Source organism: Melanotaenia boesemani, chromosome 2 (assembly GCF_017639745.1).
Source record: "Melanotaenia boesemani isolate fMelBoe1 chromosome 2, fMelBoe1.pri, whole genome shotgun sequence".
In the NCBI taxonomy this organism is placed as follows: domain Eukaryota; kingdom Metazoa; phylum Chordata; class Actinopteri; order Atheriniformes; family Melanotaeniidae; genus Melanotaenia; species Melanotaenia boesemani.
The window spans coordinates 18,278,464-18,300,573 of NC_055683.1; the positions used below are offsets into that span (position 1 = coordinate 18,278,464).

The window sequence follows — 22,110 nt, forward strand, 5'->3', positions numbered from 1 at the left end:
TTCTGTCTTTAGTCCCTGAACCCAAACAGGTGCACAGCCTGGAAACCAAGAATGATGCATTCAAGTGCCACGAGAAAAAAAAGAAAAAAGTGCAACTTGCCTCCATGTAACTGAGGGAGCGAAAAAATTGATTATTTAATTTACTTTCGTTTGATTCTATGTTATTTTAATATTGAATGTTATATTCCCCTTAAATAGTATTTTTGTATCTTTTTACAACTTTTTATTTGATTATCTTTACGCAGTCACACAAAGCACATTTGTTAATCATAGTAGCTTACTTACTCACTATCCCAGAGCTGATTTAGAATTTAAGCTGCTTCTTATTTCAGGTTGTCATCTTAGTTAAAACTGCTTGGTGGATTGTAGGCCTAAATGCTATTTCAAAATAAATAACACTTGAGTTATAATAATAACATTTTTTTTAAAATAAACAGAATCTCCGGATTTTCACCAGTGTCATTTGGGGTTAAACTGACTTGTAAAAATCTTATCTTGAATAAACAAAATTCTGTCCTTGAAAGATAGCCGGTACGAAATTACATGTTCAGTCCAGCTTTAACCATTTAAATATTTTTAAAGTCGTCTACGGTGATATGCATTTGTAAGCTTTGCTATAATTTTCTGCGGCTATTTCTTATTCAAACTCTCCTGTAAGGAAGAAGTTCAAGCAAATTGCAAATGTGAGTCAGAAGTTGGAGTGTGCGAAGGTCACTTGAACGCACCAGGAGACGGTGCGTGCACCGTGCTGACGAGCCGTTGCTTTTGGAAACAGCTGGTGGTTTCTGTCAGCGAGCTCTTCGGATTGAAAGCAGTATTAGCGCCATTAAAAGTTCAAATTAGTTTAGAAACTGACTGAATACGCTTTGCATTGGCTCTCTGTTCCTGTTTCACCTGAAGCCGGGAAATGTCATCATGTGAACGCCGCTTTATCAAGCAGCTGTTAATTAACGACCTGCCGTGTTAATGGTAGACAACTAACGCTCATCGCCACTGGCTGCTATCGTCAGCTAGCTAACTTATTGCTCCTTTAGCAGTTACCGCGACTCTGATTTTTTTTATTTTATTTTTTGCGAGTGCAGCAAAGCTGCCAGTTTAGGGTTATCTGACAGTTCTGAATCAAGGTTTAACGTAGTTTCAGCATGACTCATATTCATTACAAATTCTCCTCTAAACTCAACTACAACACGGTGGTTTTTGACGGCCCGCACATCACGCTGAATGACTTGAAGAGGCAGATCATGGGCAGAGAGAAGCTTCGAGCCGGGGACTGCGACCTGCAGATCACAAATGCACAAACCAAAGAAGGTAAAAAAAAAAAAAAAAAAAAAATGTGTGGAGCGATAAGAGTGTGTTTTTCTTTGCAGCTGTGTGACAGTTAACAGTTTAAAGTTTGGAAGAATGCACGTGGTCCTGGTTTGACAGCTGTCTGGTGAGAGGGATTTGCGTCACCCCTTTCAGGTTGACGGGGGTCCAGAAAAGTCAAGCCAGGACAAAAGAGCCTAGTGAATGGGGCGCATTCCTGCTGCATTTACGCTTCATGCCCCTAATTAAAAGGCCTGATCAGTCGCGTCGTTGCCATGCATGTGCAAGCCCCAGAGAGATGTTGGTTAAAAATAGGCTAGTCAGGATCAGAAGGCTGAAGTGAAGAGAAAATGTAAGGCATATTTCTTTGCAATCTTTAGCTAGCCCTTGAAACGTGTGAACATAATTGGAATTGCAGTATATAATGAAGCGAGCTTGAAAGTCAGAAGTGTTTGGTCTGATTTATTCTTTGCCACAGTCTGAACCCTCTTAGACAAACCTTGTCATTTCTTTAAGTAGTCATGAGGTATAGTTCTCCAGGCCTCCTCAATGACATTTCAAAGTCCTTTGGATGGTTTCTTTGGGTAAAATCTCTGTCAAGAGGATCTCACACTACTTCAGTCAAGTTTACATCTGAGCTTTGGGGAGGATTCTTCACTCCATGAGACCTGTTGCCACTGATTTTCAGTCCAGTTCTTGTCATTTGGCATTTCTCTTTGTTTCCCCTCCAGATAAATAGAATTCCCCCCCATCTCCCTAGGGGGAATTCATAAAAGTAACTTTCTGACCTTAAAGATATGTGTTTCTACTTGTTTTGATGCTACATTGATATTTATTATGTACATTCCTGGAGCTGTCATCACCCAGCAGCACCCTGAGGCTGAAAAACTGCAATCTCAACTTCTTTCTTCTGGGGCTCTGGGTCACTTTTCAGCTGAGTTTCGCTTCATGCAACTTGGCTGTTTTGAAATTGCACTCTGTGTGATTCCTCAAAGAAATGCAAGAGGCTAATATCGGAGGAAGAGAAAGGGACGACAAGACTCAACATCTGACTTTTATTAGCTGAAGAGAGCTCAGCATAAAGACAGGATGCAAGATGGATGCTGATTTGTGTGTGTGAGGGAGAGATGCTCCCATTCAGCCAATGTCTTTTCAGGGACAGCCTTTCATATTTCAGCTAAATTCTGTGGCAACAATGCCGACCAGATCTTTTACCAGTTAAAACCATTTGGTGCAAAATATGACAAAGAAGGTCCAGGACTGTTGAGCAGCAAGAATCCTAAATCAAACAGGAATGGGACAACGTTCCTCCATAAAAGAGGCAGTAACTGGTCTCCTCAGTTCTGAATTTTTGTTGTTGAAAAAGTGGATGTGACACAACATTCTTATCTTAATTTTTCGGGATCTGCTGGTGCTATCAAGTTCAGGTTTCCGTGAGAAAGCAGAATCTCTAAACACTATTGCACAATACTGTGGGTTGCACCAACAAATGTGGCAAAAAGAGAGGAGTGGTGCAGATAAAAAAAAACGCCTATTACCAGTAAGTGATAAGTATCAACTAAGATTGTGTCAACATCCTGCTGATGAGCTTTAAAATCCCACATAAGCTCTATAATGACTTTTTCTCAGAAGGCATAACACGATGAAATGAAACACCCTTTCACACATGATTCAGAGATTAGATTTGGAAATAACAGAAAGGAAAAAGGAAAGAGTTTGCTTTTAAGGACTACTTATAAGTCGTAAAACACTGAAGATCTTTTCATGGTCTCAACTTTGCTGTCATTCACTGTCAAAAAGTTGCAGGTGTAATGCAAAAAAACCCCTTACATCCTTTTCTTCCTTCTCCCTCAGAGTACACAGACAATGAAGATCTGATCCCAAAAGGCTCCTCTGTCATCGTCAGGAGAATCCCCATCATTGGAGCCAGGTCCAGCTCAAGTAACAAGACCAACAACACGTAAGTGTGTATTTTGGGCTTCTGCAGCTGAATTCCTTCACTGTTATTATTGTTGATTTTCCTGCAATTGTATACTCCACCCTACCTGAGCAAACTGAAAACCACCACCTACAGGTCTGCTTTCAGTTGTGTAATAATATTCTCAGACAGTTTCCAAACACTACGGTAACTCCACACAGAGGCCTAATGCTGTCTATTCTTGTCAAATACGTTTTTATCACATTTCCACGATGAGAATAGGAACACACTCAGGGATTACCTAGCGAGGCCTTCGTAAGAGAGTCAAAATGGAGAGCAGTAGATCATTAGAACAGACTGGCAGTCGTGACTGGCCCCGACAGCACCGCGCAGACCGGTGGAAAGATCTGAGGCTGAAGCAGCAACAGTGCTCACAAGATTAAATGCAGAAATTTAATGCCTGCACAAGCAAAGCGCCTCCAAGAAAGGGCTTACCTCAGAACCTATTCACAGTCGCATTTTACAGTGAGGCGTTTTCCAAACAGCAGTTAAGAATTTATGGGTGAGTTTTGTTTTAATGAAGGGGTCATTTTACATGGTTGAATGATTAATTAAATAGTCAGTAGTAACTGGCTCATTTTTACGGTAACGAGTCATTATCAAGTGATTCTACGCTAATGAAGACGTAGATGTAAATACTGTAAGTTGTGAGGACAGGTTAGCTTTTATCTCCATGTCCATACGGTCAGGTTCATTGGAAATTCTAAATGTACTCAGTTTTGCGTCACATCACGTGTTTTTTAACTTCAGAGAAAAGTTTACATTCAGAAAAGAATCATACCTGGCAAAGACTTTGTCTGTGAGGCAAGGAGCAGAAGAACAACATGGACGGTTGTTTTGAGCAGACTTTAAAGGAGAACCTCCCATTATCCACACCTCTACAATGTAGTGTAGACCAATTAAATGCTCATACGTTTGAAGAGTAAGCATAGTTCTCCCAAAAAAACTATTATAAATTAAGCCATGTGTGCTTCTGCTGAGACTCAGTGGGTTAATGCACGCAGAAGCTACGTACTCATCCTTAAAAATAATGTATGCTTTTGCAGACAAGGTGAAGCAGCTGGATCTTGTTCCATCTCCTGACCGGCCAGTTATTTGCCCCATGACATTTTTATGCTGCCTGTTCTCTTTTACCACATTTTCTGTCTGTACTGCACATATTTGGGAGTGTCCAACTGAAGTAAACTTTGAACTCAATTGAGTCTTTTTTTTTTCTCCCCCTGTTTTATTTTTTTTATTCCTTAACTAACAGGAACCAAATTCTACATTTTACAAAGCTAAAGCTAATCTAGAATCCACATGAGGACTCCCTGCAAAGATAATCTCTGTAATATTAAGTTCTCATTCTTCTCTACTGTAAAGCAAACATGTAAAGCTGAAACATATTTAGTTGATTTTTTTTGTAACTCAGATTGCTGAAGTCTCATTGGCTCTGAACGTTAATTAATCTCTGCTCAGAACAAAAATGTGATTTTAATTTTTTGTTTTTTCCCCTAAAGAGGGACATAAGAAATGTAAAGCTATCCTTTAGACGGTCATACAGAACTCTAGTAAAGAAAAGAAATGGTTTCTTTTTGTGTTTCAGTGAGCGATCAGACTTCCAGGGTCACCACGCCTTCGGAGCCAGCAGAGCTGTACGTAGCCAAACAAAATCTCACAGCACTTCGCCCACAGCTCCGCAGTACACAGACATTTTTGTGCTTTAAATATGAGCTGTTAAAATTCAATGTTGCACCAAACAGACTAAAATACTCGTTATAGCTGTCAAACATATCATATATTAAATATCTGATTATGGTCTAACTGGAATGAAGCCTTTATCAGGATCGTCTATTATTTTTTTTTCCTTTAAGTTCCTTCGACACTTAAGCTATTTCTTAGTCTGTTAAAGGGAAATGCTGTAAAATCAGATGTTAGAATAGCAATATGCGTGCTGAGTCACACGAAGGGAAAACAAACTATTCTTGTATCTTTATTTTTTTAACAAAGGTTGTCAGGTGATAATCAAACAGACTGCTGTGTCACCAGTCATTGGTCATAGTTAGACTTCATTCAGTATCTTGGGGAGCTCAGAGCTGCACGGGTGGGTCCAACATTATCATGCAGGACAGCTGCTCACAGCTGATAAACCCAACCGTTCTAAGTTAAGGGTTCTGCTGACAAGCATCACTCAGCAGTGTCTTTTCCTTAGCAAAATCTTTGTTTGAATTTAATCTGGCTACTTCTTGAAATCTTCTATATAGTCTTGGTATACTAGACAGTTTTTAATAAACATTAAAACATTATTATAAAAATAAGTAATATAGGTTCACATCAATCTTTATCTGCACTGTAACATCATATTCAGCACCAACGATGATCTTTCATTCTTTCATTGAAAATGAGAAAATCTTCTTAATTAAGTTTGAATTTACATCATTTTACTATCTTAATCCCAGTTTTCAAGAATCAAGTGGTTCATTGTTATTTGCTACTGAATCCCTGTCATGGTCTTTTGTTTCTGGAAAAGTTAAAAAAAAGAAAAAAAGAAAAGGAAGGAAAGGTTTGACATGCTGCAGTCTGAATCACTGTGCACTGACCTGACTTCATTTTCTCTCTGGTCTCTCAGTAGGCAAAGTGTCTGCCACTCTTCTTAATACTTTGAGCCTGAGTTGGACTGCATACACTTTTTTTTTTTTTTTTTTTTCCTTTTGTGTTTTTCTTCAATAAAGTAATTTGTATGAAGCTGTGTTATGTATTGAATTTGTGTTTCACTTCACTGGAGAGAAAGATGCTGACAGCCGCAGTTGACCTTACGTGACACATTTTTGTGTTATTGGTCATAATTATATAAATAAAGTTTGATATATTAATTTAGATATTTGAATTAAATAATCAAATTCTCTGGTTTTCATTCCTACTTTGTTTTCATTAGGAAGGTTATTGCAACCATATCAACACACTATCATAAAGTTTATTATTTACTAAAGATCCACTTTAGAAGAATAGTAAATATTTAAGCAATGGACAGCGATGTCCTTACTTTAATTACTGGAATGGTCAGCTCTTAAAATTCAGGATCCTAAATGTCCTCTAAAAAAAAACTTGCTTCTGAATGGTAGTAAGTACGGGTTTTCAAATGTTATTGAAAAATGTAGGAACTGTAAGCTGAGAATTTACTGTAATTATGCTTTTTTTTTTTTTATGATAGCCACCTTTTAATTTTTACGTAACTCCTGAATTGTGATGCTTGCCTGGAGCCTTAAATACTGTCTACAACTCCGGGGTGGTAGTGGTTCAGGTAGTAGAGCAGATCGTCCAACGACCGGAAGGTTGGCAGTTCGGATCCCACCCCCCAGTCATCTGTCATTGTGTCCTTGGGCAAGTCGGTCTGAATGAGGAGGGAGTGAATAATGGATCCAATGTGCTTTGAGTATATAAAAGTTAGGGTTGTCAAAATAAAGCACAATATAAATCTAATCCATTATTAGCTGTCGTTTTGGAGTTGATTTTCTGTCTTATCCAGACTTACATGAACTTGTAAAGCCCCAAACTTTGTCCAGTAGGTTTGCTGGTATTTGCCCCCTTATGGAACCGTCAGGTGTAGTTTGCGGGCAAGTCTTTGAACAATTACCCTGATAATGGAGGTAGTTTTCTTCATGAATGTAAGGTTAAAAAGGCAAATTCTCTCTGTCATGTGTTGACATTTATGGGTTACAAGCATGCACGCTGAGAGATTTTAAGATATAAATTTGAAATTTGTCTTTCATAAGAGACTAAAACTTGATTACAAAATCTGTAATGCTGACATCTCTAAGACTGTAATCAATGTGCTGTTTATTGGTGTCTCAGTAAAAACTAATGCAGCATTAGCTAAATACAACAGCTGGACGTTGACAACTATAATCGACATAAAGGCCATGAAAGGGGAAATTTGAAAAGACAGTTGTTATTGGTGGTTTTACTCAAACGTCCAAGTTTATTTTCAAAGATTTGTGATATTTCACATGGACACTTTCTTCTGTTAAACAGATTTTGTATTTAACAGATGGTTGACCGGAGCTCTACCAAAGCCTTGTCGTTTTTCACCAAGGTATGCTTTCCTTTCTCTTTTATTGTTCATAGATATCTAAAATTCTTCTTCTCCATCAGCTTAAAATAAAAATAATCCTGGCCTGGCTTTTTTGTCTGTTGCACACTCAAAATTTGTACATGTAGATCCAGATGGCTAACCTGGTTGATGCAAATGTGTCAGAGGAGGAGAAAATAAGAGTTGTAGCGAATCAGACCTCGTACGACCCCATTAGGTGAGTCGTGTGTCTAGTGATTTTGTACTGCTTCTTCTATTGCTCTTTTCTGTATTTTCCTTCATTGTGCACCTTTTCTCTTTCTCCGTCTAGTTTAAACACAAAGTATGGCACTGTCCTTCCAGAGAACTACACCTGCTATCGCTGTGGAAATACTGGGCACCACATCAGGAACTGTCCAACTGCTGCAGTAAGCAGACGTCATGCAATGTCTCTACAGCCATTTAAACCTGAGGTGCCCTTTAGACATGAGCAGAGGTGTACTCATATGTCTTCAAGCTTTAATTGTTGAAGTATGGCAGATAGCATTGCAGAGGTTTTCTTTCTTGATTCACTAAATTTGGTAAAGGTCTTGTTGCATCCGCAGACCTTTCCTGAGCTTCAGGTCATAACCACCTCCTGTGTTCTGCAAACTTTCTCCAGGCTATACTTTGTAAAATGTCTTTGATACAATTTTAAATTATTGAATGAACCCCAACAAAAGCCCTACAATGGCAAAGCAGACCCAGACTATGAGGCTTCCTCCACCGTGCTTTACAGTTGGTATGAGGTTATATTGTTGGTCTGATGTGCTCTATCCTGTGGCAGTGGAAGTAAAGAGGAGAAAAAAAAAACACTTAATGTTTTTTATAACAGTGGTTTCACGTCTTGCTTCAAATGTTTAATTTATTGTTGGGCAGCAGGATAAAAACTTTGAGGCTCTTCCAAGGATAAAGAAGAGCACAGGAATCCCTCGCTCCTTCATGGTTGAGGTGGATGATCCCAACATTAAAGGAGTCATGCTGACCAATTGTGGCCGTTATGCAATTCCAGCCATCGATGCGTAAGTGTGAATCAAAGTGTGTGTATATGTTTTTGTCATTTGTTTCTTTTAATCAGGAAGAAAAGTGATATTTTGAGAAATAAACTTATTTGCTCTATTTATTCTGAAAGTTAAACAAATAGCTCATGCATCTCTTTTGTTAGTCAGTGTAAGGCCACAAACAGATGGTTAATATGGTATAAAGACTGCTGTGAGACGTGGCTTCTATGTCATTGGTAATCTTTAGCTCAGGTTGATTACCAGCATCGTTTAAAAGAATGGCATCATTCTTTTGATAAATCTCTTGGTAATGAGTAGATGTATCCATTGACATTGCTGGTTTCTCTAGAAAGAGACCATGACTAACATAACAGATGTGTTTAGTTATTAATGCTGAGCCCTGTTCCAGTATTACAACAGAAGGATAAGTCCATGATTAATATTTGAACAATCACAAGAGGGTAAACTCTTTTTTAATTTCTTGCCTTTTTTATGACAAAGATCAGTTATGTGTTTAATTGAGGTGATAATTTGTTATGCTGAGTACAAGCTTGACCCTTTGTGACCTTATGCAACATAGGCTGGCTTGCCTTTTAAGCTTGAAAGTAGTAAAAACTTTTAGTTCATTCAGAGAAAATAAAAAAGGCAATTCACATTAAATAATAATAAATAAATAAATAAATAAAAATAATAATACATTTTTAAAAAGTAATACAAAGTTTAAATAGACAGAAGCAACCTTTTAAAAACAAAGCCTGAGGTTGGAGCTGCTTAAACGAGCGGCTAGAGCAAATTCTGAAGCAGAATTATTGTAGTGGGGTTTATAAACTGGTGACAAATCAGTTAAAGCCTGACTCCAGAAAACCATGTGTATGATTAAAACTTGGTATTAAGGACATAAACATGACAGTACCTGTAAATGTACTTCCTGTTTTTAGTTGGCTAACATTTAGGCCTACCTGGTGCTCAAAAGATGTGTGTGTGCATCTAAGTATAATGCAACAGAAGTACTGTATGTGAAAGGTAGCTGCATTTACTCTCAAGCTTTTTTTGGTATAGAATGTCAGCATGCTCTTAACAGGATTCTGTCAGCTGTTGCACCTGATTTAGGCAAAATATCTGATGTCTTTTGCAGTGACATCTGCAATTTGGCTTCTTTTAAGAGACAATGGTGATGCGAGAGTTAGTCAGCCTCTCATCTTTGCCAGCTTTAAGAAAATATTTTCCCTGCTTTTATCACTTAACTTTAGCAGACAACTGTAAACTGTTTTAGCATTTGACAAAACTGGAGATTGTTTGATTATAGAATCTGCACATTAATTCCTTCACATACGGATCCACTGAATCAGAAGTGATTATTTTATCCAATCTCAATCCAAGTTTTGGGTTGTCTTTTGCCACACCATTCCTCATTCACAAGTCCTTTTTTGTTGTGATTCTTCAAGATAATCCTCTAAATAGTTTTTAATAAAAAGTAATGTGAATTTATACTGCTTGTATTGTTGTGTGTCCATAGTGAGGCATATGCTACTGGAAAGAAGGAGAAGCCTCCGTTTATTCCACAGGAACAACCCAAATCTGAAGGCGAGGATGATCCCATCCCCGATGAGCTCCTCTGTCTGATATGTCACGACCTACTGAATGACTCTGTGGTCATACCCTGCTGTGGAAACAGCTACTGTGATGACTGTGAGCTTCAGACACACACACCGAGACAACCCTAATGCTAACATGTTGGGAAGAGGAAGTTAAGACACCTCAAGATAGCGCCACATATTTGTTGATCTATCACAAATTATTGCTGTATTCAACAATGATATTGCATATTACATGTTTTCCTAATATTGTGCAGCCTGACACACTTGAGTCTTCACATCTGAACGGTCTGTTTCACTCAGGTATTCGCACCACTTTGCTCGATTCAGAGGACCACGTCTGCCCAACATGTGGCCAGTCAGACGTCTCTCCCGATACCTTGATAGCAAATAAATTTCTCAGACAGGTGAAATGACTGCATGATAAAATAAAATCTCCATCTGATACGTCTCTTTCTTTAAATTTGGTATCAAAATGCACAAACAGCATTCATTTTCTTTGTCTCCAAACGAAGGCTGTAAACAATTTTAAGAAAGAACAAGGCTGCGTTAAGAACCAGCGAAGAAGCTGCGACTCAGCTCAGTCCCAGAATGCAACTCCAACTCCAAGCCCTGTCCCCACACCTCCCCCACTCAGTTTGCAAAGCCAGCAGAAGCCTGTCCACCTACTCTGCAGCCAGCAGGTGAACCTCAAGCACGTTTGATCTTAAATCAGCTTTTCATTTGCTTGTAAAATTTCCTGTATGTGTTCAGTGCTGTTATCGTCTGCAAAAGTACTCTTTACGGTTTTCACTACTGCAGATGTCTTTATGGCGATTTATTCTGATTTCTGTTATATTCTTTCTGCTACTTAACTCTTTCCTGGTCCGTCCAAAGGCTGCAAAAACTCCACCATTATCTCAGGCTCCTGATGTTTCCCCTGTAGCAACAGACCCAACCTTTGCTGACAACACGGCTAACATCTCTCTCCAGTCTGTGCAAAAACCTGTGATGACATCTGACAAGTATGTGAACACACAAACTGTTGGATGCTTGAAAAATCACACTCAGATGTACCTAAATGGTGTGGGAAAATGTAAATTTTCCTTTAATTTGGTTCATTTTACTTGTTTCAAAACGTTAAGTAGCAGATGCTCATTTAAGGTACAAACCAACATCTATTACCTTAAAACCGTGTCTGAAAGAAGAATCAGAACATTTAAAGACAGAAGACAAAATGAACCTATTTGATTTCGTTGATTGTGTACAGTTGATTTTAAATTACTTGGTTTAGCAAATTGTGTTTTCAGCTACTAGGTTACATGTTTGTGATGTTTGTTTTTTGTTGTTTACTCAGTGAGGCTGAAGAAAAGATGAGCAATGACTCAGCTGCTGCTGACCCTTCTGTGTTGGTTCCTGACAAACCTCCTACCAACGCATCATCACTGGTGAGCGGATGCAGACACGACATTAAAGCACACCAACACTCCACAGAATATGAAATTTTCTCTTGCTTGTGTCTGATCAGGGAAACGATATTCCAGCAGCAGAGCAGCCTCAGACAGTCGATGTGAGTCAGAAACACACCTCCTCAGGTAAGTGACTTCAAAGTGTTTTTTTCTGTTGTGAAATGTTTACATTTTTTTGTGTGTGTATGTTCATTTGTATTTGGTTAGTTAATTAGTAAAGCATTTATTCCATACAGTTCAACAGCGGTCAACATTTTTTTTCTGAATCCACAGAATTAACCCAGAGACTGTCTGGATCACCTGCCTCCTGGGACAAGTATGTGAAGTGTTTGCATTTATGTTTACTGGTCTGTTGTTGTTGCTGTCTGATGTCTTTTTCTCTTGCTGTATCTTCCCATTAGTGCCCCCTCCTCCTCAGGTTGTCCGCCCAGAGGATTGACTGAATCAAGCACCCTGCAACTTAGCACCTCTTCATCATCCTCATCTTTATACTCGGCCACACCTTCACCTGTTTTTCCCTTTCCCCTTTTTCACACATTCATCCCAACTCACCAGCCTCACAACAGTTACCCCCCTGGATACCTACCAACCACACCTGATTGGATGCTTCGCAACCCCCAGGGTGGTCCCATCCCTCCTCTTGGCTCCTCTACCTCCTCTTCCTCCATCCCTGTCCTCATCCCCAAAGAGTGGTATAGGTATCAAAAAAAGAACAATGAAAGGTAAAGGAAATATTCAACTACATTAATGCAGAGAAGAAATTCTTGGGTTCTTAAAATGAGGTAGATAGGTAATGTAATATAGAACCTTGATTTTCATTTATCTACTTTTCAGAGAAAATGTTCTAAATTCTTTATTAAATAAAATTGAGATTGTGCACAAGTACAAAAAAAAATATCTTTATTTATGAAACACACTCAGGCCAGTCGTACACACATGTTAACAATTGAAAATCAAATGATGACAGAAAAAGGGGTGCAGTTAGTGGTTTTGGATCAAAGGAAAATTTTGATTAGTTTTGATTTGTCCGATAGAAGTGAGTGTGTTTTGGATTATGAAAAAGATGGATCGTATAAACCAGCTCAGTGATGGTTGACAAAGGCCCATTTTATCATCTACCTCCTGTCGGTGATCAAAACCCATTTGGATACGCACCAGATTAACGTTTGTGCTGTTAGTATCTCTGCAACTCTGGCCCCAAAGCGATATGTAAAACCTTAGGAATAAAAGAAGCTTGAATTTCTTTTTTTGATATGGTGCCACTACTTAGGGAGGAGAATTTCTCACTCTTTTCCACTGCAGTATAATATAGAAAGATATTAATATGATGGTGATTTAAAAAGCTGTAATATAAGGTTTAACTGCTGGGAAAGTGTTGTATGATGAAGACCTACATCATCAAGTAAAACTAGAAAATGTTCTCAGGTTTTTGTGCTTTTCTCTTTGCCACACAGGTCACCTCACAGACATTCCTCCTCTCATTTAAACTCCCCCAAATCCAAGTCCTCCCGCTTCTATTCTCATTCATCGAGTCGCTCACGTTCTCGCTCTCGGTCCAGATCAAGGTATCCTTTGCTCCTGATAAGTAAAGAGTTTTGTTTTTGTTGTGACAATTTATTTTTCTTCAACTACAAAGACATTTCTATTTGTTTGGTTCTCACTGAAAGTAAAAGTTCAGAATTTACAGAAAGTATTAAAGTTGATATTTTTTATTTTCTTCCCAGTGATCTAGTCATTGTGTTGGAACTTGTTTTAGTTTTATATATTGGGATAGTAAAAACATTTAATATATTTCAGAAAACATCAAATGTGAGAGAAAGTTCCACAGGATGTTGAAAATAAAATTCAGTTGGCATTTGGGACACTAAAAAGTGTAAATTACGAGATCCAGTCATTTATAAAATATTTAAATCTTTTATATACCTGGCAATAGTCTCTTAAGCTCTTAAGCTCATCTCATAAATTTCATGATTTAATAAGCGATTATTTTAACTTATGTAATTAGCACCGATACCTGCAGTTTATATTATGATGATATTCAGAGAAGTCTGTGCCAGAAGTGACTGTTAGCAGCTGAAAAGAAATCTTTTAAAAATGACTGGATCCAGGCGGTGATCCGGATTACCCCCAAAAACTTGTTCTTTATTAAATTTCTGAGATTTCCTAAAGATTTCATCAACATCCTTCCAAAACTTTCTTAGCTATGTTAAATTGGAAGTGAGAAAGACTCAAACAAAACAGTGATGCATTGGTGTGTCTTATAAACAAATGACTAAATGCCTTTTTTTTTTTTTTTTTCCTTCCATTATTCAGACCTCGCTCCAGTAAGAGACACTTCCACGGCCGCTCTAATAACCCCAGTTACAGTTATGGTTACAAACGCCCTCACTCCACCACACCATCCTCATCGTCTTCACCTCGAGGAGGCTACCATTCCAGATCCAAGTCATCTTCAGACCAACAGAAGACTCGTCATCACAGCAAGAGGTCATCTTCAAGCAGCCGCAGCTCAAAGAGGTGTGGGGAACACTCAGGCAAGGAAACAGGAAGTTCATCCTCATTTTCCCAGAACGCAAACAATCTGAGCAACCTGGAGCTGGACAGGCAACGCTACCTGAAGTGGAAGAAGGATTACCAAGAATGGTATGAGAAATATTTCAGTAGCTATGTCACCCAGTTCCACCAGCTGCATCTTCCTCCTCCTCCTCATCCTCAAGATTTTTTCTACCAACCAGAAGATAACCGTGCCGCCACAATGGAAGCTAGCTCCCCTTCATCTGACTTGTCCAGTTACAGCCGCTCCCCTCCTTCTCAGTCCACTAGTGACAGTCACTCTTCACCATCTCACCCTTCAAGTGACAGTGGTTCACCTTATAAAGCCAACAATGCCCGCTCTCCACCCTCTCACTCGTCCAGCGATGGTCGCTCCACACCGTTCAAAGACGGAGCTCAGCCGAGGGAATGTCCGGAAAAGTACAGCTGCCCACCAGGTACGCTAACTAAAAGCAGAGATGAAATTGATCTGCAAGACCAACAAACAAGCAAGCAACTGAAACATGAGGAAAAGCGATCAAAGAAACTTGATGGAGGAAAATCCAGGGAATTATCCTCTAATTCTGCAGATGACAGCAGAAAGGACGAGAAGAAATGCAACACTCAACCAAAGGATGGCGCTGCAGTTTGCTCCAAATCAACTACCAGTGGCGTCACAGAGTCTGTCCAACCTCTTCTGAAACAAGACAAGGCTTTGGACAAAGACTGTGAAGGACAAACTCAAGAAGAGAGAAATTTGGAAAGAAAGCAAGGATGGAGCAGAGGCTCTAAACAAGATGTGGAGAAAAAACACAAAATAAAGCTGAACACAAAACCAGGCAGGGTGGATAGAGACAGAGAGGACCACCCTAGACGCAGCAAAGCTCCTCATTCCAGATCAGAGAAGAACAGAAAAAGAAAAGGGGAAGGCTCAGACAGCAACAAGAAAAAAAGTAGCATTACTGTAAAACCTCAAAGCTGCAAGGACCTGAAAAGCAAAACTACAGACAACCCCGAAAGCAGCGAAAGTGAGTCTCTAAAGACGTTTGACGAAATTAAGCAAAAGGCAGACAAGACGAAGGAGAAGAAAACATGGCGTCTGACACCGACAGACATCTGGGAGGAAGGGATAAAGGTCATACCTCAGAAGAAGATCAGCATCAACATCAACCTAGATTCAAAACAGAAGGAGGGCAAAACTGATCAACAGAACGCAACTAATTCAGAGGTCTGTTCGGCAGAAAACCAGGAGCAGACTGCTATTAGAGAGGAGGAGTTAAACAAAGGCCAGACAGAAACTGAGGTGAATGAAATGAAAGAATCCAGCCAGGAAATTTTGCCTGAAGTGAAAATAAAACCAGATGAGCAAGAAGTAAGAGAGATGTGGAACAAAGCTGCCTTTGAAGATGTGAAAGGAGGGGTGTTGAAAAATGTAGAAGAACAGGACAATGAGAAAATAGCCAGCGAGATGGACCGCTTGGATTTATGGCACTGTGCTCTGACATTAGGAGAGGGAGAGGAGGAGAATGTGGCAGGAAAGGAAGAAGAAGAGAAAGAGAGAGATGATGGCAAAGGCCATGAGATGATGGAGTTAGCATTTACTTCCTATAATGATAAAGTAGAGAAAGAGACGACATGTGAAGAAAAAAGAGATGAACCACAGAGGGGAGACGACGATACAGTGATGTCCAACTTGAAGAGTAAAAACAAGAATCACCGTGAAGGATGTAACACCACACTGAATGATAGCAGGTCAGAATAAGAACTGCTCTTTTTCAGCAATATGAATTTTTTTCCTTCTACTTAACCACGACTACAGCAAAGAAATCAGTACTGTGCAAAAGTCTTGCTGCTTCATTTCTTTATAAGACAGGAGAAAAAGTGCAGCAGGTTACAGAGACATGCAAACAAAAATGAAAAAACATGAATGTACGACTGCTTTTCTTCTTCAATCTGAACCCTCTATATCAAAAATGTAAAAAGAGTTTTTTTTTTTACTCAAATTGTCCACAAATTGTTCCACTCTTTCATTTCATGCTTATATCTTCACATATTGTCAGTGTTCAAAATCCGCTCAGAGCCACGTGTATTCAAGTCAAATCAAACAGATTACTACTGTAATAGCTTGTTAGAGTAGTTGTCACTTCACTTTCTAATGGCTAAACAATTTGCTTTAGCATTAGTATATTATAGGAGGTTATGTAACAAATCTGTTAACTTTTAAATATGTGTATGTGATATATCCAGTAGCACCTCTGTGGCTGGTAACTGTGGAGCTGAAGAGGAGGAAGTGATGGAGACTCTGCAGGAGTCTGAAGACACAAAGGAAAAGCTGTCACTCGTACAGGTAAGTCAAACAGGCATATTAAACCTGTGGAAGAAACTTCAACATCATTTACTTTAATAAAAACGTAGTGTTTACTCATTGGTGAGCAAAAGTTTGGGTTTGTTAAACACAAACTTAAAGATGACGTTTAGTGTGACAATTTGTTAAAACAAAACATTTGATCCACTTAAGAGTCTGTTGGTTCTTGTATGATGAATTTTAATCTTTCTGAACGGATCTTTTGCTGCTTGTTCACAGATTATGGTTGATGTTAGGTTGGACAGTTAGGGCCAGGGTGAAACTTTCAGTTTGCACCTATTAAGATGCTCAACTGTGGATTTTATTGTGTCTTTAGGATTACCATCATGTTGAACGCTGTGTAGTTCCAGCTCTGCTTCCATAATTTGATGCCAATTCACGGGTTAATGCGTTTTCCAATTTCTATCGGGTACCTATCCAGCTACAACACAAGTCCAAAGCAGCTCAAGAGTTGTTCCTTTCAAGAAATTCTGAACCATCTTTCCTTCAAATTTTTGGCCCTTACAGCCAAAAAGTTGTTTTTTAATACTATAGTCCCTTGGACAAATTTCTGTTAACTCCTCTTTATTACATAAATGTCAAATTTAGGGAATGGCTGCTTGAAATGGCAGTGGCTCAGACGGTAGAGCAGGTCGTCCAATTCCCACTCAGTCAACTGTCGTTGTGTTCTTGGGCAAGTCACTTAACCCTCCTTGCCTCCAGTGTTGGCATCACTGGTGAATGAATGTGGATGAATGTTCGGTGATGGTCGGAGAGGCCGTAGGCACAGATTGGCAGCCACGTCTCCGTCAGCCTGCCCCAGGGCAGCTGTGGCTACACACGTAGCTTACCATCACCAGGTATGAGTAAAAAGTGGATGAATAATGGACACACTATGTAAAAGCGCTTTGGGTGCCTTGAAAAGCACTATATCAAATCCAATCCATCATCATTATTATTATTACTATAGTGTTGCCTTTTTAAGACTGGGCATCAATTATTTTAGTTTTAGAAGTCCCAGGGAAATACTTTAGGATTTCATGGCAGATTTTAAGAAAAAAAAAGCAGAAAAATCTGTAGCCCTAACAAAATGATCAGGTCTGAAACTTTGAAAGTTATCGCAGAGATCAAGTCTTTTTTTTTTTTTTTTTTTTTTTTACAGCGCTCCTTAACCGTATGATTGTACAAAACAAAAATATGATGCAGAAAATAAAGTTTACTCTTTTTCTCACTGAGCTGTTTCATTAATAGAGATAATAACTGGATATTTTGTCTTTTTCACAGGCGCCTTGCTCCAAATGGGACAATGATGAAGAGCAGGGTCACGGAGATATCAGAGCTGAGGCTAACACTGCAGCTCTGTTTCCTCCATCAGTGACTGAGACCAGCAGAAAAGCACCGGGAGACAATGAACAACAGGGACGAAGGTCAGCGGAGGGAGAGACAGACAAGCACAGAGCAAGAGGGAGAAACAAGGAGAGAAGCTTCTCTTTGTCTAGGTCACTGTCAGATGTGGCTCCCTCTAGTGGCCACAACACAACTGACAGCACTGTGTATGCAGACGGGGACACAGGGACAGAGAGGCAAAGGGACAGAGACAGAAAAGGGGAGAGTGAGAGACAGAAAGAAGGTAAAAGATCAAATCGAGGAGGAAGAGAAGAAGAGAGGAGGAGAGACTGGGGGCGCAGCAAAATTAACTTGGTGCAGAACAGAAACTTCCCCTCCTCTTCCTCCTCTCAGTCCTTCTCTTCCTCAGTGTTACAAGAAACAGAGAGCCGAGGACGCAGCCAAGGAGGCAGCAAGAGTTCCCGTCATGGCTGGAAATCCTATGGGACAAGCAATGAGACAAGCAGATCTACCAACATGCCTGATCAGAATCCACCCAGATTTAAAGACAAAGACCTTTTCCACCACTACAGTACTCACCAAAGTCTGTCAGCCAACTATGGAGATAAAGGCAGACTTGCAAGGACCCACTACTCCCCACCTTCCCTCTTCTCTAACCACAGAGACTTGTTTTCCTTTGAAACCTCTGGAGGCCCTCAAAGAGGGTTTCCTGATTGGGAATTAATGCGAAGCAAAAGTCGAACTGAAAACAGAGTAGAAAAAGGAAAGTGGAAGCAAGAAAAGATGTTTAAGGCTGGGAAAGATTGCAAAGGTGAGAGAGCAAATCCAGAGATGGTGGCAAGGCGAGGAGGAGAAAGAGGGAGTTGGAGGGAGGGCAAAACTGAAAGACTGGAGGACAGACAGAGACCCAGCAGCAGTAGCAGCGTCAGCTCATCAGCAAGCCATGAGAACAGCAAAGATGACAAGAGAGGAGAAGGAGGGAGGGAAACGCAGAAGCACAGAAAGGAGAAGAGACAGGCCAGCCCAGAGCTGCACGACGGAGACAGAAGAAAGCTCAAGAAGTCTAAAAGCAACTAAGGAGAGCAATGGAGAGGTGGGCAACAGGAAGAAGACACACTAAGCCCTACTAAGTTATGTTACATTAATTGTGAGAAAGATTTACTTGAATAATGGTTTTCCTTTCTCAGACCAAAAAGTGCCTGGATTTATTTTATTTACTTTCTCTCTTTTTTTTTTAACCAGGATACTTTTTGTATCACGTTAAGATTTGTTATAAATGACATGCATCATCCAAAAATGCTAATAAGCAAATTGTGAAGGAAAAGCACTTTACTGAAAATGAATGTCAAAAAATGAAATGCCAAATCTCAGAGCTCTTGCAAGTTATCTTAAGTTCGAGGAAGTTGCACAAGCTTGCGATCCTCTAGGGACTGCCAGCAGCTACGTTTTATAAAACCTGAACCTGTAAGGTTACAGCTCAAAGGAAGTCTTACGCTCTCACACGAAGTGAGTCAGTAATTTCATTTGCCTTGCATAAGCTTGCATACAGAGGATTGTGGAAAAGAAGCTGTGATTACTTCAAAACAGATACTGTGAATATTTATGGTTTCAACCTCTGTGATGTGTTTTCTTTCAAATTTTGTAAATGTTTAATTTAAAGAAATAGCTGCTGGATGGAAATGTATTTACCAAAGAAAAATGTGTTTCCTGTTTACAAAGGAAATAAAAAAAAAAACATAAAATGTGTTTTTGTTTTTTTTTAATGAGTATTAATATATGATTCATTTATTTCAATAGTTGTCTACATTTGTAATTAATAGTATTTTAGATAAAATGAATAAGTAGCTCATTGTGAAAACTATGACACAAAAATTCTGCATCATTTAGCTTAAAGTTAGATTTTTTTTTTTTAATAATTAAATTCTTATTAAATAAAAAAAAAAAAAAAACTTGTCAGCCATGGTACATTCAAGATCCAATTTAAGGAAAACATAGCAGATATGGAGATGACACTGGATCTGCTGGTTTACATGTATTGTAGAAGATAGGATGCATGTGTAAGATTATTCCAGAATAGCAGATATTACTAAATTAATATAATTTTGAGCGGTTACTTTTAAGATTAAATTATTAAATTAAATTATATTTTTTACTTTGGACCACGAGTCCACAATAAAGAAATACTACAATAAAGAAATACTATCTGAAGACCACATTTAGCTATTATATGGCCTGTAATAGGTCATCTTGTTAAAGGAGTCATCAGCCGGAAATTGCACTTTTTCAAGTTAAAACGTTTATTGGTGTTGGACCGAAGCATTAACTTCCTAGAAAGCCTTACTTTTAAAGAATGGCAAGTTTTTCCGTCTGGATCCTTTGTTCACAGCAGAACCCCCAACAAGGGTAAACTCTCGCAAACGCGTGATTTTAATTTGCTGCTGGGATTTCGTCATCATAGGAGGCGATTTGAATAAGCCAGCCATGCTTTACTGCTGACGCAGCTAATGCTAACCAGAGCCGTCGACGGCTCTGATGCTAACGCTAATTTCCTAAGGGATGAGCCTAAAAGTTTAACCCCCCTGCAATGTACAAATGAGCCCCACGTTTTCTTTTTTATAAGTAGGGTGAAGTGCTCTGCCACATAAATTTTTGTAAACATTTTGTTTTAAAAGTGCTTCTTCCACCATCTCGGTATCTTCAGGTTCGGTCTGCTTCGCTCGCTATCCACTGTTCCTAACTCCTTAGTAAGAAAAGTAGCTAATGGCTGTCCTTAAAGTCGCTAATCAGCATAATCAGCCTAGTTGTAATGGATGCTGCCATAAAGAGGGATGTTGTGGGAAAGGCAAAAATTGATTAAAAAAAAGAAACCTAAAAATGTTTGGCAAGCAAAAATAAATAATATAATTCTGTCAATATGTTCTTTTTTTTTCATTTTTTTTTTTTTTTTAGTATATAGTGTATTTTGTTCTTTAATTAGGAGACTGGAACATGTCTCAACACTTTTAACTTTTTAAATATTTTTGTCCACACTCTTCATTAATAGACAATACTATCTGACAGTAAGCCAGCGCAGGATCATCCAGCAGCAGCTTTGTACGTTTCATTTTCAGCCTGGTCATGAAAAGAGGTGAACGTCGTCTGCTCTGAATGCAGCTTGGAGTGGTGTGCTGCTGCGAGAAGACCTCGTGAGGGGTCTGCGCAGTAGTGAGTAAACTACATTCACTCACGTTAGTCTCCAATAATACCAGAAAAAGTCGCTAGGTTTGTCGCTAGTCGCATTAAAAAAAAAATTAAAAAAAGTCGCTACTAGAGGGGTCTGAAAAATCATTAAATATAGCGACAAAGTCGCTAAGTCTGCAACGCTGTGGCTATCACTAAGCTGTTGTTGTTTTGGCTTTGGACTCTGACACACTGTGCACGTACTCGGCCAGCCCCCCTTCCGACTCTGGCTTTCCTGCGGCCAATCAGTGCGCACCTCATTACCAAAAGCTTGCATGAACTCAAAGTTGTGGTATGAGCAAAGGGTCAGAACAAGGTTTATGTTTGATTTTGTTTTAACAAGTTAAAAAAAATATTTAAAGACACTTAGAGGACAGTGGATACATGAAAAGACCAGGTGATGACACCTTTAATGTTTGAGCAGTCACATGCTTGTGGACCTCCTTTCTCAGTAGTACACTCCACAAAAAAAAATCAAACAACACATCTTAGATCTTGATGAATGATTTGTGCAGCTCCCCCAAGGATATGCCTCCCCAGTCCATCACTGACCCACTGCCAAACTGGTCATGCCGGAAGATGTTGCAGGCAGCAGAACTTTCACATCCATGGCATCTTATGTAAGTCACGTGTTCAGTGTGAATTTTCTCTCATCCATGAACAGCACAGGGTGGCAGAGATGATCACAAGTACTTTTTTGCAAGTTTTACTAGTAAATATGTTCTTAACATAACTTATCCAAGAGTTTTTCATGTTAACAAAAATCCATCCGGACCCACTGAGAAATTTTCAAAACTAATACTGCAGTTCATAGCTTTTAGTTCCTCAGTGCAGAGAGAAGGGGTCAATATGCTACACTTGTGTAGGATCATCAGATGTCCTGCTGGTTTTAGATGTTTTCTTGCAGCAACACACCTGATTGTAATGACACCTTGTTGTCAAGTTCTGCACAAGCCTCTTAATGACCCATTAATAATTTGAGTCAAGTGTATCCCTGCAGGTAAATGTAAAATCTGCTGGACAGTGGCTCAGGCAGCACCAGAAAAGTCTTTATTTTTGTATAAAATGGTAATTGCCAAGAAAGTTATCTTGAATATTTGGAATAAAGAAATATCTCCCTGCTTTGAAGCCTGGCCCATAGAGCTTCCCAGGTTGCTGCTGGGTCGTTGTCCTCCTACGCCTCCTGGAGTACTAGTCTGCCCCCTGGTATCGTCTCCGTACTCTCCACACTCCAAACACAGCAAACTTTCTTGC

At 39.3% G+C, this 22,110-nt stretch overlaps 1 protein-coding gene across 4 annotated transcripts; it reads left to right on the top strand.

Moving 5' to 3' along the window:
* Positions 1 to 590: 590 nt before the first annotated feature.
* LOC121653322 (E3 ubiquitin-protein ligase RBBP6-like) lies at positions 591 to 19,383 on the top strand. Of its 4 annotated transcripts, none has more exons than XM_042006729.1 (19): positions 591 to 1,308; positions 3,160 to 3,265; positions 4,869 to 4,917; positions 7,311 to 7,355; positions 7,481 to 7,569; positions 7,663 to 7,759; positions 8,250 to 8,392; positions 9,888 to 10,060; positions 10,270 to 10,373; positions 10,482 to 10,649; positions 10,843 to 10,970; positions 11,303 to 11,393; positions 11,474 to 11,540; positions 11,688 to 11,730; positions 11,816 to 12,136; positions 12,869 to 12,979; positions 13,728 to 15,698; positions 16,197 to 16,293; positions 17,575 to 19,383. In XM_042006729.1, the coding sequence occupies exons 1-19, from the start codon at positions 1,143 to 1,145 to the stop codon at positions 18,712 to 18,714; spliced, it is 5,109 nt and encodes a 1,702-aa protein (XP_041862663.1). In that variant the 5' UTR covers positions 591 to 1,142; the 3' UTR covers positions 18,715 to 19,383. The 4 variants fall into 4 exon arrangements, with proteins under 4 accessions (XP_041862663.1, XP_041862645.1, XP_041862654.1 ...); XM_042006711.1 differs by having other exon boundaries at positions 592 to 1,308; positions 16,194 to 16,293; XM_042006720.1 differs by having other exon boundaries at positions 592 to 1,308; positions 8,253 to 8,392; positions 16,194 to 16,293.
* The last annotated feature ends 2,727 nt before the right edge of the window (positions 19,384 to 22,110 follow it).